Below are 17271 nucleotides of genomic sequence, written 5' to 3'. Positions count from 1 at the left end.
CACTGCTGCATCAAAACGGGTCATGCGTTACGTGGCTGGTCACTGCAGTGGCTCCCGTGGCTCAGCGGCAGCGTGGGTAACGGCACTGCTCCGGGAATAGCGCCCGGTCTCGGAGGAAGACCCCCCATCTGGGCCCCCAAGCTCTCGTGCCTCCGCTCCCACCAGTACACGGGCCCCCCCGGGGTCTAGCGCTTCAGGCCCCAGTGTCAGACCTAGGTGTTCTCCAGCGAGGATTTTGAGAGAAAGGGAGCTGGAAAATTCTAGCACACCTGCAACTCCGTTGAAGCAGGTTCGTACCTGCTGAGGTCGCGGGATGGGCGTGTTGCACGCGTGTGGCGGGAGGGACAAGCCTGCTGTTACGGTCGTGGGGGACACAGTGCTGGCGGGATGCTGGAGTAGGGCTCACCCCCGGCTGTTCGCCGGCGTCTCCATGAAAGCGTACAGTGTTTCGGTCCGGTCTCATCTTCCATTATCAACACCGTTTACCGGGAAGGAGGAAGGCATCGCTGGAGAGCTGGGGCGCCCTGGCGTCGAAGAGGCAGGTCCGTCCTGCGTCTGTACGACTGTGGGGTTTGGACACACGGCCGCCTCTCTGTTCTGCAGCCGTCTCACTTGAGAAGAGTCATCAGACAGGGGGACCAGGAGGACAATGCCGGCCTCACTGAACATTTCCTATGTGACGATAAGGCGTCTCTCATAATGAAATTTACTATTGGGCTGGGCAATTAAATTTCAGCTACTATCAAAGATACCACTAAAAAATCTTTTTTTTCCTGTGAATTTTTGTAATTATTTTTCTTTTAAGCAGTGAACGGGCTTAAGTAGACTAAGTGATTATCAGAAAAACAAAACAAAAGGATACAACCCAGGAACCACTCAGCAAGGCAGCTGCCGGGAGCAGACAGGAGAGCACCTGGACCGAGGAGGAGACTGAGGTTCCCAGGGGCCCTCAGGTGAGGAGCGGACGGCAGGGGCAGAGAGGAGGCCTGGCCCCGGCAAGGAGGGGCCTAGGGACCAAGTGGGACATGTGTCTGTCCAGAGGAAAAGTGCCCTTCACTGGACAAGGGGAAATGGAGCCATGACACATGTGCGGGTGGCCTCGCCAGTGGAGACAGTGATGAGAAGGACACCGAGGGCACCTGGCACAGAGCCATGGCTTCTTCTGCCCTGAAGGCCCCCAGCCAGGCTCTCTTGCCCTCCTGCTGGGCACTCGGTTGAGTTTAGTAGGTATTAACCCTTACGTGTGTGTCCCTGCTGCGGACCGAGCCCCTTAGCCAGCTGACCAGCCAGCTTGCTGGGCTATTTTCTTTTTTTTTCCCCTTCTTCCTCCTTCCTTCTCCTTCTCCTCCTCCTCCCCCTCCCGTCCTCCCTCTTCTTTCTTCTTCATCTTCTCCCCCTCCTCCTCCTCCTCCTGCTAGTAGATCACTTAACTGGATACAGTAGAAAATGGTCATCGATGAGCATAAACAGAAATATTAGATAAAACTTCTAAAATTATTTTATGATTACTGTTTTATTTCTCATTAAAATATATCTTACTAACGAATAAAAAGCATAGTGCACTTAAAACCATAGTATTAAATGAGTATCCATATCCCTAGCACCCACTCTAAGAAGGAGAACGTCGTCAGCACATTTGAACACCCCTCCAGCCCCGTGGTCTCACCCCCTTTGCCTGCACCCAGCAACGAGTAACATCCTGAACCTAAACTTTATTTTTACCTGCTTATCTTCATAATTTTACCAGGCACGTGTGTGTCCCTGGGATACATAATGTCCCATGGCCCCCGTATTTTGGCTTTTTGTGAATGAAAAACATGTGCATGAAGTTTCTCTGTGACTTTTTTTCACTCACATTTTGGTTTTGAGATGTAACCACGTTGAAACTTAGAGCTGAACAGTCCCGTGTTCTATACGGTACAATCCACCCACTTTGTGCAGATGGACATTGGCTCATTTGCAGCTGGGACAGGAGCAGAGCTGCGAGTCTCCCTCGGTGTCACCCAGGGAAGGGTCTGGCCTGCACCCCTTCCCTATCCGCCTGGCGAGGACGCGTCCAAGTGTCTCGAGGTACTGTGAACGTACACCTGGCACGCGGCAGACAGAATGTCCTCTCGCTGGTCTTCACGGACGTTTCCTGTTACTGGGCTCGTCGCCATCCGCAGGGTGCAGAACGCGCCTACTTGTGCTCATTTGAATTTCGCCAACTTCAGCGGCTCCCGCGTGCTATCGTAACCGCGAGCCCCTCCAAGAAACGCCTCTCCAAGTGCTTTGTCGGCTTCTCCGCTGGGTTGTTTGCCATTCACTTGCGGACTTGAGAAAATTCTGTGTGAACACCGACCAGGACCGTTCTGCTACTTGTGGGCGTTCCCAGGCTGCTCCCCGCGTTGCCCTTCACATCCTTCGAGGCATCTTTTGGAAAGAAAAATTCATAATGTTAATGTAGTCAGTGTTACAGATTTTCCCTTTATTGTTAATAGATTTTTTTTTTATCTTGTGTAGAAAATTTCTTTCTCCACCAAGATCAGAACGCTATTCTGTGGTATTTTCTCTAAAATATTCAGTATTTCAAGTTTCACACCTCAGTCCTTGACCCACCTAAGTTAGCTGGTAGGTCCGCTGGGAAGATCTGCTATGGGCTGAGCTGTGTCCCCGGGATTCCTATGCTGAGTCCTGACCCGCAGTGTCTCAGAGTGTGACCTTCCTTGGAGACAGCGCCTTTGGAGAGGTGACTAAGATAAGGTCCCAAGGGCGGGCCCTACTTCAGTATGACGTGTCTTTGCAAGAAGAGGGCCCAGGGACACTGACTCACCGGGGAATTCTGCAACACCCACTGCCCTGCCCCAGGCAGGATATGGGTCACCTTAGCCGGGCTCCGCGGTGGCGTGCAGGCTGTGTTAAAATCTACCTGGTTGAGCACCATCCTGGTACACATAATAAATACTTAATAAATATTTGTCCTTAATTCAGTCCCCTTGGCTTGTATCAAAATAGTCTTAGCACAGTAACAGCACAGTGATAATGCTAAAAATAATAAATCTTTGTTCCATATATATGGGTTTAGTTTTCTGTTCATGCTCTCCCAAGCCCGCGTTAGCCTGGACCATCCCCATGGCGGTAGGCGGACCATGTGCTCGGTGAGCACGACAACCCAATGCAGGGGAAGCTTCCGGAAGTTACAGACTGTCTTTTGAGGACTGGGAATAGGCTAGCCTCCTGCATAATAAATAAAGACCACAGAAGTCTTCTTAAAAACAGAGATTTTTTCAACAAAGAGTCTAAAACAAGAAAAAAAGAAAAGCTAAGCCTTGATGGGCAATAATGGAAAAGCATTATTTTCTCTTAAAACTGCAGTTTGGGTTTGTTACCTACATTTTAGTTCTCATGGAAACTCCACTTTCTGGCCATCCTTATTTCTTAGTGTAGTTATTGTGACAACAACAACCAAACCAAATTTTATATTTTTAAGTTGAATCTTGGGAAAATTCCAATATATATATATATAAATAAAATCTTTGGTCATGAATCACCTCACCTGTCACTGCTGTGAAGCCGTGAACTCTGGCGTCTAGAAGACGCCAAGGCTGGGGATCTGCTGCCCCCGAGAGCCTGATTCATACACAACCTTCTGTTTCTGTCATTCGCTGGGACCAGGAGATAGAGCCTTTGTGTCCTGGGGTATTTCCTGTCTGACTCCACTTGGTCACGACTCAGTCACTTGTAATGGATGGACCCTACAAATCACACACTCTGTCCTCCACTGTCTCCCCTGCATTCACTGTCCTGCTTCAAATCCACCCGATTAAACTCTATTTATTGCCCTTCTTCTGGTTTACTTTACATCAGAAAATCTTCTGAGGGACTAGAAAAAATACTGACATCCCTAGAACACGAACTATACTTTGAAATGCAAACTTAAATGTTGACCTTAGAAAGAAAAGCATTCATTTGCTGTAAACAACACGTCTAGAAGAAACACGCGGGATCTGGTAGTCAAGATGGCCATCCTGAGACCACCTGCCCGCGAACCGACACCCTCTCCTGAGACTGCCCCGCACGTGGACACCCTCTCCCCTGCTTTCCTTCCCTTCTCGTTTGGCACCACCACCCAGCAGCCAAAATGGGGCCTCTTCTGAAGTTAAGTCTGTTTTTCAGATTCTCCGTTCCTCCACACACTCTCACTCTGGAGCCCAAGTTCTCATCAGAGGGGAGAGAAGGCAGGCAACTCAGTGGTCGACTTCTTAGATATGACCTCAACAGTACAATCTGTAGAAGCAACAATTCATAAGTGGGACTCATTACTATTAAAAACTCTGTGAAAGGAACTCTCAAGAGATGAGAAGACGAGCCACACACTAGGAGAAACCATCGGCAGAAGACACGTCTGAGAAAGGGCTGTTACCCAAAATATACAAGAGTCTTGAAACAAGTATAAGAAACATCCCAACTTAAAAATGGGCAAAAGACCTGAACACACAACTCACCAGAGAAGGTACAAGGATGGCAAAGATGCTGTACATCACGTGCCCTCGGAGACACGCAAATTAAAGCAACAATGTGATACCACTGCACACCTGTGAGAATGGCCACAGTCTGGAACCCCGGCAACACCAGGCGCTGGCGAGGACGTGGGGCAGCGGGAACACCCACTCATCGCCAGTGGGAACGCAGCATGGCCAGGCCGCTCTGGAAGACAGTTGGGCGGTTTCTTACCAAACCAAACATACTCTCACCAGACGATCCAGCAGTCACAGTCCTTGCTATTTACCCGAAGGGGCTGAAAACTTACATCCACACTCAGACCGGCACACAGATGTTCACAGCAGCTTTATTCACAACTGGTAAACGTTGGAAGTAACGAAGACGTCCTTCCGCAGGTGATGGATAAATACACTGGTCCATCCACACAGTGAATATCGTTCTGCACGAAAAATAAATGAGCTACAAGCCATGACAAGACATGAGGGAACCTTAAATGCATATTACTGAGTGGAAGAAGCCAGTGTGAAAAGGTCACACACTTGATGGTTCCTTCTGTACAATAATCTGGGAAAAGCAAAACTTTCTAAAGACAGTAAAAAGATCAGTGGTTGCTGGGAGTGGGGGGTGGATGTCTGGAGCACAGATTATATTCAGGGCCGTGAAAATAGATATATTTAATACATGTGTAGCAGTGATGCACACTGTTTCGTGTTTGTGTGAGGGCAGGTGGTAAATGTCAGCAGCGGCTGAGTGGAAGCAGAGACCGTAAGTCAAGAGGGTGAAGCAGACATTCAAGAGCAGAATCCACTTTTGACCCTCTGGGATTTGGGGCCCAGTTGGAACCATTATTTACATGTTGAACTGCTGTTTGTTGTCTCCCGATGATGCGCCCCAGACGGAGCAGAGATTCAGGGGGGTGGGAAGGGGTCCACGACGAGGCAAGTTCTCCCCACAGGCTTCTCCTCGGTGTCTCAGGAGCTCGTGGACACTGAGCCCAGATGTGAGGCAAGTGACCAAGACGCTCCCTGCAGCTTCCAGCTTAAATTAATCGTTAAAATGCCTTCCTGAGACTGTCCGCAGGGCCAGGGCCGGACCTCTGATCCGCACGTCTCGGTGCCTCACACGCTGGGGGTGAGTAATGAGCTACCCGTGCATTTCAGCACCCGACTGACCTATTCATCCCGCAACAGCCTCATTATCCCCTCTGTTTTCAATCGTCTTGACTTAGGCTTAATCTTTAAAAAGTGTTCCAGAAACTAGCAAATAAGTTATAATTGTGTTTATTAATTCACATGGAGTCCAGGGCCTGGGCGTGCATGCACACTGGGGTGCATGTGTTTTCTAGTGTGATGGAAGGTGATCCAGCTCCTTGTTTTCCTGTGTGTGTGTGTGTGTGTGGTTAGTCTGCTGCCGGTAAAGTCAATGCTAACTTTACAACATAACTTGGACACGGTTAGCTTCGTTCAAAGGAAGACGGGCAATCAGGTAGGTCTCGGTCTGTTCCCTTTAGAGCAGGTAGTATGCCTCGATCAAGAGTATTAGACTGCTCTCTCTGAACCAGCGACACTTCCCCTCGCAGCCTCCGCCGGCCTCACACAGTGCCTTCGCGCCCTCTGCAGGTTTCAGAGAAAATGCACTTTTCCTCGGCGGAGAAGCATTTTGCAGAACTGAGGAGAGATGGGGGCTCCACATTTTGACCTCTCGCAGCTTGGGACACGGGCCTGCAGAGTAAAGCACCGTTATTGTCCACGTCAATAATTCACATGTAAAAGTATGCCTCCGAAGTCAGAGATTTTTGTGTCGTTTACGTTAGGAAAACAAGTAGAAAACCTCTGCGTCTCCAGTACCAGTAATTGGTTAAGCAAATTGAACTTACGCAGCTGGGCTACTATGTAGTCATTGACAATGATGCCACCTACTGAAATATGACTGTGATAAAAGGAATTGAAGAAAATATAAGAAACTGACTTTCAGAAAAATGTAGGGGAAGCAAATGGACGTTTGCTCATTTGCTTCTGTTCCAAATACATCGGAGATTATAAGAAGAGCAAAGCAGACATGGGCAGGCAGGAGGCCCACAGCTAGGGTTCAGGACCACGAGCAAACCACTCAAGCGTCAGGCAGGGCTCAGGCCCAGGAGGACATGCTCAGGCCCCCAGGGATGGAGAAAGTCCACAGGAGGCCACGACCAGACCCGGTTGTGAGAGAAAAGAGCAAAACAGACTTATAAGGGTCTGCCTGCTGCCTGGGCTGGGGTCACGCAAGGGCGCAGGTGGGGACAGCTAAGTCACCCTCTGTCTGGGGAGGGTCCATCCCCAGGCTCACGATGGAACGGGAGCCCAGAATGCCCTCACCGGACCATTTCTGAGCCAGGTCTGGAGGCTGGAAGGAGGCAACACAGGGAGCGAGGCTGAGCACCCAGAAAGGAAATTAAAAACAAAGGTAAGCCGAGACCACGGACGAGAAGGCACCACCATGGGCCATGCCAGCAGCTGGAGCATGGAGGTCCTCGGTCCTGTGCGCGTGGGGGCAGGGCTTGCTTGAGCCACACGGAGGCACCAGGAAGGGAGACATGAGCACAGAGAAACGTGAGCCAAACAAGACATAACAGTGGGGACGGGCACATCGTCAGGCATCCCTGGAGCGCAGAACGGGCAGACACAGCACGGGAGAGGGCCTGGCGAGTCTGAAGGGCATGGGTTCTGCATCTCAGCTTGGCCAGCAGAGGCTTTCTGGGAGCCGCTCCCTCTGGCTCAGTCCCCGCGGTGCGTGCACAGAGACGGGGGTCCCTCCAGCGCGGCCGGACTGGATCCTGGCCTGTGGGTAGTGTCAGAGCTTTCCAATGATGCTGTCATGGGAAGAGCTGCCACTTCCCCCAAAGTAAAGAGCACTTGTCCACCCTAGAACGAAGCAGGACAAATAAAGCCCAACCCTGACACGTCACGACAGAATCCCGAGCATCAGGGACAATCAGGGACAGAAGCTGGCAGACCAGGCAGCCACAGAGGCAGCAGCATGCGATGGACAGGCCCCAGCGGTGCTGATGGACACAGGCAGTGTTCCTGCGTCCCCGACCCGAGCACCGTGCAGCCCACCGTGCAGCCCGCCACTATGCATCACATGCAAGGGTTTGCGGAGATCTGCTAAGATTATTTGTCCTGGGGGCGCCTGGGTGGCTCGCTAGGTTACGTGTCTGACTTTTGGTTTTGGCTCAGGTCATGATCTCAGGGTTGTCGGATGGAGGCCCCCGTCTGGCAAGGAACCTGCTTGGGATTTTCTCTCAAATAAATCTTTTAAAAAAGACCATTTGTCCTTACTGTTCTGAGGATTAATAAGGCTTGTCACTGCTTCTCATTTTTTCAATACATAGTGATGCAGGATGCACTGGAAGGGTGTTCTCTAAAACGTGGTAAAAAGAGGATGTTCGGAACAGGAAGGACTTTCCCGAAGCACAGACCAGATGTCAGGGGCCCGGCCGGTGACCTGGATCACCCAAGCTCCTGTCTGTGGTTAACTGTCACTTCCACTGAAATTCCTTATTCTAAATCCCTACTCAATAAATATTCCAAATTAAATTTTTTTTAACTTTGAATTTTTTGTAAAAATGAGAACATGTTACCATACTTGCCACTCTGTCACAGTAAATTAATGCAGCGTTGCATGTTGCTTATTTGACATGCGTGTCTGTGCCTGTGCTGACTTTGTGACAAAACTGAACTTCTGGGTTTGCGAAGCTCGACACCAAGTGCAGGATGACACGGTCCCACCGGTGGGGCCAACGTTCTGGGAGCTCCTGCTCTGTGTGCACAGAAGTCAAAGCAATATACGATCTGGGGGGAAAACGCTATGTATTATTAAATACATACATCATTTCATAGCAATCAAGAAACTGAACGTTTGGAATACACACAATGTATTTTTATCATAAATCTCTTTTTCTTGTCTTTTTATAAATAAAGACATAAACGTGTGCTTCACTTGGACTGCGGGGGAGACGCCCTCCGGACATTTCCCTGCACGCACCCCCTCACCCCCGAACGCGGACCCACGGTCAGCACGCTCCACGCTGCTCCGCTCTCTGCCGACCAGTCTGGTCTGCAGGACCTTCCTCAGCGCGAAAGACACTTGCTCGCACTGCAATTCAAGCCGTGGATACGAACTTACTAGACAGGTAAAAAATAAGGGGTGTGTGTGAAAACTACAACTGCCCCTTCAAATTATACACACGCAAGTGGAAGGAAGAAAAAAAGGCCCGTGTCAAGTGTCCACACCGTACAGGTCAAGTTAACAAAGCTATTCACCATGAAACTCAGACGGGCCTGTACTGTGACCGTCCAAATAAAGATGGATGGTGAAAATGTAGCGTGGCCTCCTTACATCAGCCGTGGCCCCTCTTGCCACAGACCAGGGCAACGAGCTCGTCCTGCACCTGCCCTCTGCCTCGCGTGGGCTCCTGTGGCTCCTCCCAGGGGCTGGGGCCGGGCCCTGACGTGGGAGCTCCTCGGGATCCAAGGCACCAGTCCACACCTGCTCGGGAGCTTGCCACACAGGCTGCAGGCACCACAGACTGAAAACCGGAGAGAGCTGCTTTCAAGCCGTATCTTACGTTCATACAAAAGATAACGTATCAAGAAGGAACAGGAAAACACGTCAGGGTAAGAACTCCACTGGATCTACCCAGAAGATTCAACTCACTTGTAAAACTGTCAGAATTCAGGAAATCCTTTCTCTACTGAAAGTCCACGAATGTCCACGAAAACCCTGTTTAAGTCCGGATTTCAAAACTGAATTTCAAAATCTTTCAAAGTGTTACCTCTTAAGCTGTTAAAAATATATGCTTTCATAAGGGTATTTTTCTTTTTGAAATTTGAAGGATATGTTTCACTTAGGAAGAAAAATGTTAAAATTTAGACAATTATTCACAAACGGTTTTTTTCAAGCCTACATGGAGCCATCGGCGTTCCCTTCATTGAACACTGCATTTTTAAACACCTGGATCCCTCCTCACCTGCAGTCTTGCAGCTGGGATCACACTGGACAGAACCAGGAGCACGGGACAGCAGCCTGGAAGTGGACACTACAAAGTAAGAGTAGACCTGTTCTACTAACATTCATAGCATGTTCCCGAGCACGCAATATTTTTTTTAAAGAGAAACTTAGGAAGGAATATAATCTTGCTACTTGTTATAAAAATCTATTTGTTTCGACAGCCGCACAGGCGCTGATATTTCTCCTCGTAATCTTACACCCTGAAAAACTCGCTCCACAGGCTCATTCACGTACTTCCCATGGACTCCCGACTTCCAGGCCTTCGTACCGTAACATCTGTAACTACCATGAGAACCCAAAGGAGCCGCAAGCTCCCTCCGTCCAAGGACGACTGTGCAGCGTTCACAGAAGCCTCGCCTTCTGGGACCTGCTCCCTCACTCAGAAGTGCGTGCCCTCTCAGGACCTTGCTCCGGGGTCTCGTGGAACCAGCCCTGCCCAGGGCTTCTCAACCTCGGCACTGCTAAGGTTCCGGGTCACATCATCAATCGCACGGGCGCTGCCCTGGGCACCTCAGGAAGCCCAGCCGCATCCCTGGGCTCCAGCCCTCTGGGGACAACCCAGAATGTCACCGACTTGGCCGCACGCCACATGGAGGGCCACCAGTGGCCACGGCCCAGGAAGCAGAGCGTGCAGGGGGGTGATGATGCTTACACATGGACAGCATAGTTCATCACTTGGTTCCAAGTTTTTACATCGCTTGTAATTACCACTAATCACACAAAGGACACGAACAACTCAGCAAATTAGGAAGAGCTCTGCAGAGAGACCCGATTATACACTTTCACCAGGGAGACGCTGTGCGTGCTCCACAGACCCAGGCTGAACAAACACCCGCACGGACAGCGTCGTTTATTTCAAAGAGCAGTTTGAAGCGTGCTCCACAGGGCGCGTCCTCCGTACAGACTCGCGTGGGTGCTCACAGGGAGGCCCACCGACCACGATGCAGAGGAAAACCGACGGCCCCGAGAAAACCGGCGCAACTGTCCCAGCATCACTCGTCTTTTCTCTTCCTCTCTCTTCTCTTCTCCTGTAGGGTTTTCAGGTCAGTCATCACACCCAAAGTCTTTCGGACCCACATAACCTGAAAACAATCATGGGGAGACGTGTTTAGAGTGGGAAGCACACACGGAAAGAGAACCAGAACCCAGAGGCTGGAGCGCACGTACCACGATGATCATGGCGTTGAGCAGCAGCGGTGCCGAAAACACTATGGAAATGAACATCCCCCGGGAGTCGAAATACTGGTATTTTGAAAATAACCTGTTTTAGGAAAGAAGTAAAAATTACTTGGTGTGACAAAACAATGTCGTTAGTGATATTCTCTAACTGAGGCTGCCGGAGAGCTCTAGGTCAGTTAAGGCGCCACGGCCCGCCCCAGGACCCGACCCACCCGCGGCTCCTTCACCAGCTCTGCCCTGCTGCCCGCACCGGCCCCCGTCAGGGGCACACGCAGTCGGCCCCACGGCGAAGGTGGCCGGACCCCGGGGGCCCCGGGACGATGGTGGCAGGAGCAAGAGCAATCAACCGAGGACGTTCTGGGGCGACGGAAACACTTGTGCGCTCTGGTTAACAGTGAATCTGACACCCACTGACACGTGCTACAGCAGAACAGCTGCCGGGCTTCCGCGGGCCATCAGGTCACACTGGCTGCGTCTGCTCCCGAGCTAGTCCGAGACCGGTACAGAGCCGGCACTCCGCCTGGCTGAAGTCCCACCCGCACGCTGCTTTCACATGAGGGGGGCTCAGGGACACTGCGTCATTCAAGCTGCCCAAAGGCAGGGCCAGTAAATGGCAGAGGCTGGTCGCATCCAGGCGTCCCTCTGCGGCCAGCACAGGAACATGCACAACCACCAGTTGTGAAGTACCCAACAATTCATCAGCTCAGTGACCGGGACGGAGGAGCCACTCGTCGGTCCTGGGGTCGTGGCTGTGACAAGACGAGCCATGTTTAGAGCTTATGTTACAGGGGAAAGGGTTCAGATCATTACAACACTCAAAACGCACACGTCACGACTGATGTTCTGGAGAGAAATGGAGCAGTGGATCTGGGCGCGGACCTGGGCGTGGACTGCAGGAAGGCTCCCCACGCTCCACTTTGGTGTGTGTGAAGCCTGGGGCGGCCAGCGTGCGGCTGAGACTCTGCATGGCCACGCTGAGGCCGCTCGCTGCCTGGTTGAGGACGCGGAGGGGCTGGGACGCGGGGAAGCAGGGCCCCGCTCTGGAGGTGGCGGCTGTCGTCTGTGCGAGGGCAGGCACTGGTGGCGATGGAGAAAGCCACGCTAGGAGTTGGTTTCAAAGGCCAAGGACGTCCTGAGGAATCTCTGCATGATGAGTGAGATCTCCGGCCTAAGTCACCAGGAGGAGAAGCTGCTGGAGCAGAGTGTCTTGGGAACAGCTCTGGAAGGGGGGCCAGGGGAGTGTTACTTTCCTGATGTTTATTAGACATCCAAGTGGACGGTCCGGCAGCGAGGCAGAGGGAAGGCTGGTGCTCTCGACACACAGAGGAAACCACAAAGAGCTGGAGGAGGAAACTGGCACATGGTGTCCTGGAAGCCAGGGAGCTGGTGATTTCGGGGGAGAGGTCGAGGTCAAGTAACCCATAGACTAGAATAACTATGGGCTGAGCCCCACGCACACCACACTGTCAAGGACAAGAGCGTTTCTGCTATGAGGTAGGGTGCGGGCCTGAGGGGACAGTGACCCCCATTCAAATTTCCTCATGAAGGATCCTGATGGGGGAGGCCTCTGACAATGAGAAGTGGACACCTTGTCAGTGTGTCCGGCTGAGGAGATGGCTTCAGAACGGAACAGCCAGGATGCAGGAGAGGAGACGCTGGGGCCACAGCCAGACCCCGAAAGTGCAGAGCAGCGTGGTGGACAGGCAGAGGGAAAAGGGATTCGTCCAGTCTGGTGTCTTCTGCGTCCTCACTACCTGGCTGAGTAAGGAGGCGTTTGGGGGTGGAGAGAGAGCAGGTGTCACCAGTCGGGGCGGGACGCACACAGCTCAGCAACCTCCTGGACACGGCCACATGTTTAGGCTCCGTGGCAACGTCTTCAACTCCTTCCCGCTCAGAGTCTAGAAGTTTTTCTTTTTTCTTTACATTTAAGAGCAATACACATTTCAGTGCTTAGAAATGTCAAAACCATTTCAAGCTCATAGGACACATAAAAAGTGAGTGAGCATTGTTTGGACACCGCGTCTAGACACACGTGCGAGGGTCGCAGCTGGTGCACAAGGCTGAGGTCACAGTCGAAGCCCTCTCAGTCGGCACGGCATGTCCAGGCGCCTGTGCGGATGTGGGTGCGGCGCTGTAAGCAGAGGCAGGGCCTGCCACTCGAGCAGGATGCGTGAGAGCTGGAATCGGGGGCAGAAGACAAGCAGAGGGCGGTGATGCTGGAGACGGTGGTGACGGTGCTCCAGGGCTGCCCTGACTGATCAAGGCCACGAGCGTGGGGATGAAGCTGCCGTCTAAGGAGGGCAGCCCCGGGTTTCTCCGGGATGATGTTTTGAGGACTCGAGAAGACACGGCAGGTCCAGGGAGGATGGAGGTCTCCCAACACACCACCTGCCGCCCTGACCGCACGTGGACCAAGCTCTCTCTAAAATGCCGCTCTCTTTATTCTGCAGCTAGAGCTACTTTACAAAAGCCCCCTCAACTCTCTCACGCTGTCATGAACTGTGTTAACTGATCTTCAAATCCTAAAAGAGCCAACAAGACGTTCCTCAAACCTAACCCTCTCAGCGCAGAGAACCCTGGTTTCCCCAGGGCTGCAGCCACCTGGCTTCTCTTGCTTCTCTGACTCCGTGGTCTGCGTGCAATGCTCCCGTTGGACAAAGCACTCTCGAGTGTGGTTCCTAGCTGCAGTCAAAGCGAGCGGGGCGTTGGCCTACCTCCAGTTCATCGCCGCTACCTCGTTGATGTATTCAGCACAATACACTAGAATCACTGGAAAAGAGAGAGACCACCTGTCAGGGTTTGGATGACTGATTATTCATCACAGAATTATTCGTTCTTTCCGCAACGATATATTTAACATCCACATCACAGAATAGCAAGAATTTGATGAGAAACATACCTTCTACTTTAGGCAAAGTGTGAGGTCAAAATTGTAGAATTTTAAAATTATAGAACACATCCCTTTAACAGAAGAAAACCAAGGAAGGTCAAGCCACACGAAAGCGTCAATGGTCTCAAACAGCGCAAAACTGCGGAGCATCAGGACATGCCTGAAACCACACGCTCACGCACGTGCTATTCCGCCTGCGTTCCTACCAGACCCAGTGACGGCTCCCTGTTCAAGACGCCACACAGAACAACGCCCGGGGCCTGACGTGACCTGCTTTCCACCCTCATGCCTCTACCGGCCAGGGACGCGCGTGAGCCAGCTGCTGACACCTGCCCAGCGGTACTGGTGGCCACCGCCCTCGGGGGCCCGAGAGTCAGAAGCGTGCAGCTGTTCCACACCTGACCGAGAGCCTGCTCAGCACAGCGTGCTGCTCACACCCGACCTGCCCACCAACTGCACACAGCGGATCACAGCAAACAGCCGCCGTGAAAGCCTGATGCTTTCGTTTCTCGGGGAAATTAAAATGTGTGAACCTTCCTGTCCTTGACCCAAGTCACAAAACAGATTACACTGGGCTCTGCAATCTGCTGACTCCTTCCTCCATGAACGGACCCAAGGAGGCACATCAGCAAAGCCAAAGAAGAAAGACAGAGAAGAGAGGAGATAGGCTGAGACACAGAAGGCGTGGAGCGGGAGAACGGCACCATCTCTGCCAGGCGCTCCTCTCCAGGTGACAACGTCATGAGTGTCAGCTGAGCTACCCAGGCACTGAGGGACCTGGGGGGTTAGGGACCTCTCTGTGTTTCATCTGTAAAAATGCGGCAAATGATGCTGCACTGAACAAAATCCATCGTGTGCTGGCCTGAGAGTCACACGAACATAGAACACGTGCCCACACGGAGAAATCACCTACTCACTGTCCCCAAGTGTGCAAAGGCAGCCCTCTCTCCACCCTCGAAAATAATAAGCCCACAGAGTTGTTAAGTTGACAAGCTGTTTCTAACCTGCCGGCTCATCTGCTCAGGCCGCCGCCTTCCTCCGGGCACCATGCTCCCTGCGGGGAGAGCTCATTCCGGCCCCCACTGTGCACACGCGCTGCGCCCCGCACGCCCTGCACACCTCGGTTTAAGTGTTCCCGCACAGCTTGAACAGGGCCCTCTCACAGTGTTTCCAGCTGCTCTTCCTTCTGCTGTCTCGGACTTATCACAGTTGAGAGCACCACAACTAGGTCTGAAAGTGATTCGAGGCTAGGGAGGCATACACCTGGCTTTCTTAGTACACACCTGACAACAGCCGTCAGGTGCAGGAAGGAACGCACAGGGCTACTTGGGCAACACCATGTCACTGCTTCACTCTCCTCCCAGGACCACCTCTTACTGAGATGTCCACCTGGCACCTGCACATCACACAGCAGTTGGAGTCACGGAATTGTTGTTTCTTGTACTCACCTAAGCACAGGAAATGCCCGACCTGTAGTCTATACCTCTGGGATGACAGACATGTGAGCAGCAGGCACAGCACGTGGAAGGCAGCCAGCCCTAGGAGCCACGGCTCGGTCCAGTCTGTCTGCTGTAAGACACACCGCTGGAAACTCATCATCTCATTGTCGTCAACTCAAATGGGGGGCAGACTTCATGACTCCTGGGTCAGGGAGCGCAGTGGTCCCTCACTCCTGAGCACCCCGAGCCCTTCCCTACAGGCCTCACAGAAACAGGTGTTGGAGAAGGAAAGGGGAGGAGGGAAATGGGAACCGTCTACACTGCAACCACGGTCCAGGGATTTTAAAGAGAAACATCACCAGTTTGATGTTTGTGTACACAGAACTGACTGCACCATGGGCTTAGCCCTTCTGTTAACTGGACAGAATCGTGTTTTAAGGTTTCTAAGGATCATCATCCCGTGACCTGAGGAAGTTAAGCGTCTCATTTAGGGGATGCACTTGGTTACTCCAAGACTTAAAACAAGAACTATTTTGAGTTCCTTTAGACTGACACTTAAGGCCTTGGGAAATCTGAGGCATCCCAATTGGCGGGATTTTATTTTCTCCAACCTTTCTGGCAGCCTTCCAAACAGTACCAAGATGTTGAGTCTCAACTTCATGGTGGGCATGTCTGCACCCGCAGATGCTCGGATCCCCCCCTCAGATACTCGGATCCCCCCAGCATATCCCCCCCTCCTGATGCTCGGATTCCCATCCCCATAGGCTCAGATTCCACCCCCAACCAGATGCTCAGATCTCCCCCCAGATGCTCTGATGCCCTGACCCTTCAGATGCTCAGATCTCCCCACAAAAATGCTCGGATCCCCCCAGATGCTCAGATTCCCTCCACAATCTCAGACCTCCCGATACAAGCTCACACTCAAGCCCTGCCCTTCCCTTCTCTCCAGCAGACCAGCTCGGACCTGCCTCGGGGTCCCACAGAGCCCTCGGGACTCTCTAAGCGTCCCCTGCCGCTCCTGCACGCCTCTCCACAGTAACCTGCCACGACTACCTGTCCCCACCACTGTGCGGAGGGGACCAGAGAGGCGGAGGAGAGGGCATGCAGGACAGCCCGAAAGCAGCACCTGCAGCTCACCCCGCCCCACACCCCGCCCCACACCCCGCCCACTCCAGCCTCGGTCCGTCCGCACCTCCCAGACCCGCCCCAGCTCCCCGACAAGCCCCGCCCAGGAAAGCCCCGCCCCCACCAAGCTCCGCCCCCACGCCCCATCCGGTGTGGTCAGTGTCGACAGCGGATGCGGGCAAACCCTGAGTGGCCTCAACTCCCATCGCCCGAGCTGGTGGTCAAGAAGGCCGCAAGTTACCGTGATCACGGCAGGAATGCTGACGGGAAAAGAGCTGACTGAGAAGGCGGACGGCATCGCCCCGGAAAAGCCCACCCTCACCACCACCGTCCCGCTGTCCCCGCCCCAGTCGGATAACACAGAGAACGCCTCCGGCGTCGCCTCTCGCGGGATTTCCACTTGTCGCGAAACCTGCTCGGTCCCAGACATCTCGCGATATCTCCCTGTGGGCCTGGTACGAGGTCCACATCTCGCGGTATTCCAGAGCTTTGAAATATATCTAATAAGGAAACTGAAAGTGGGCTTCGGATTGTTTTTCCATCCGGGCCAGGAGAGTAGGGAGGATGAGAGTGTCTTTAATTCTCCTACCCTAACCGGGTGGCTCTGCAAAACCGGGGGCGGTTGGGCGTCCCTGTCTGCTTCCGACGCCAACCCCGGATGACCGAGGGGGACACTGCGCTCGCGTTGGACAAAGTGGACGCTGTCCACGCTCCCAGGGGATGATGGGGGACCCTGTCCGCACTCCTGACCCAGAGGGATCGGGGGAGACAGTGTCCGCGCTCCCGGGGGACGGAGGGGACAGTGTCCGCGCTCCTGACCCAGAGGGATCGGGGGAGACAGTGTCCGCGCTCCCGGGGTTCGGAGGGGACAGTGTCCGCGCTCCCAGGGGATGATGGGGGACCCTGTCCGCACTCCTGACCCAGAGGGATCGGGGGAGACAGTGTCCGCGCTCCCGGGGGACGGAGGGGACAGTGTCCGCACTCCTGACCCAGAGGGATCGGGGGAGACAGTGTCCGCGCTCCCAGGGGATAATGGGGGGACCCTGTCCGCACTCCTGACCCGGAGGGATCGGGGGAGACAGTGTCGGCGCTCCCGGGGGACGGAGG

General features: G+C 53.1%; 1 protein-coding gene across 1 annotated transcript; it reads right to left on the bottom strand.

Annotated features, from left to right (window-relative positions):
* Positions 1–1494: 1494 nt before the first annotated feature.
* On the bottom strand, positions 1495–16539 carry TMEM18 (transmembrane protein 18). The gene is made up of 7 exons (XM_026517941.4): positions 16406–16539; positions 15049–15169; positions 13425–13479; positions 10699–10792; positions 4790–10613; positions 4575–4686; positions 1495–2412 (listed from the first exon to the last, which is right to left on the bottom strand). The coding sequence occupies exons 1-5, from the start codon at positions 16460–16462 to the stop codon at positions 10524–10526; spliced, it is 417 nt and encodes a 138-aa protein (XP_026373726.3). The 5' UTR covers positions 16463–16539; the 3' UTR covers positions 1495–2412; positions 4575–4686; positions 4790–10523.
* Positions 16540–17271: the final 732 nt, after the last annotated feature.

The sequence above is a fragment of the Ursus arctos genome, unplaced genomic scaffold, assembly GCF_023065955.2.
Source record: "Ursus arctos isolate Adak ecotype North America unplaced genomic scaffold, UrsArc2.0 scaffold_8, whole genome shotgun sequence".
Lineage (NCBI taxonomy): Eukaryota > Metazoa > Chordata > Mammalia > Carnivora > Ursidae > Ursus > Ursus arctos.
Note: the sequence above shows the minus strand (reverse complement) of the source record. Positions and strands in the feature narration are given on the sequence as shown.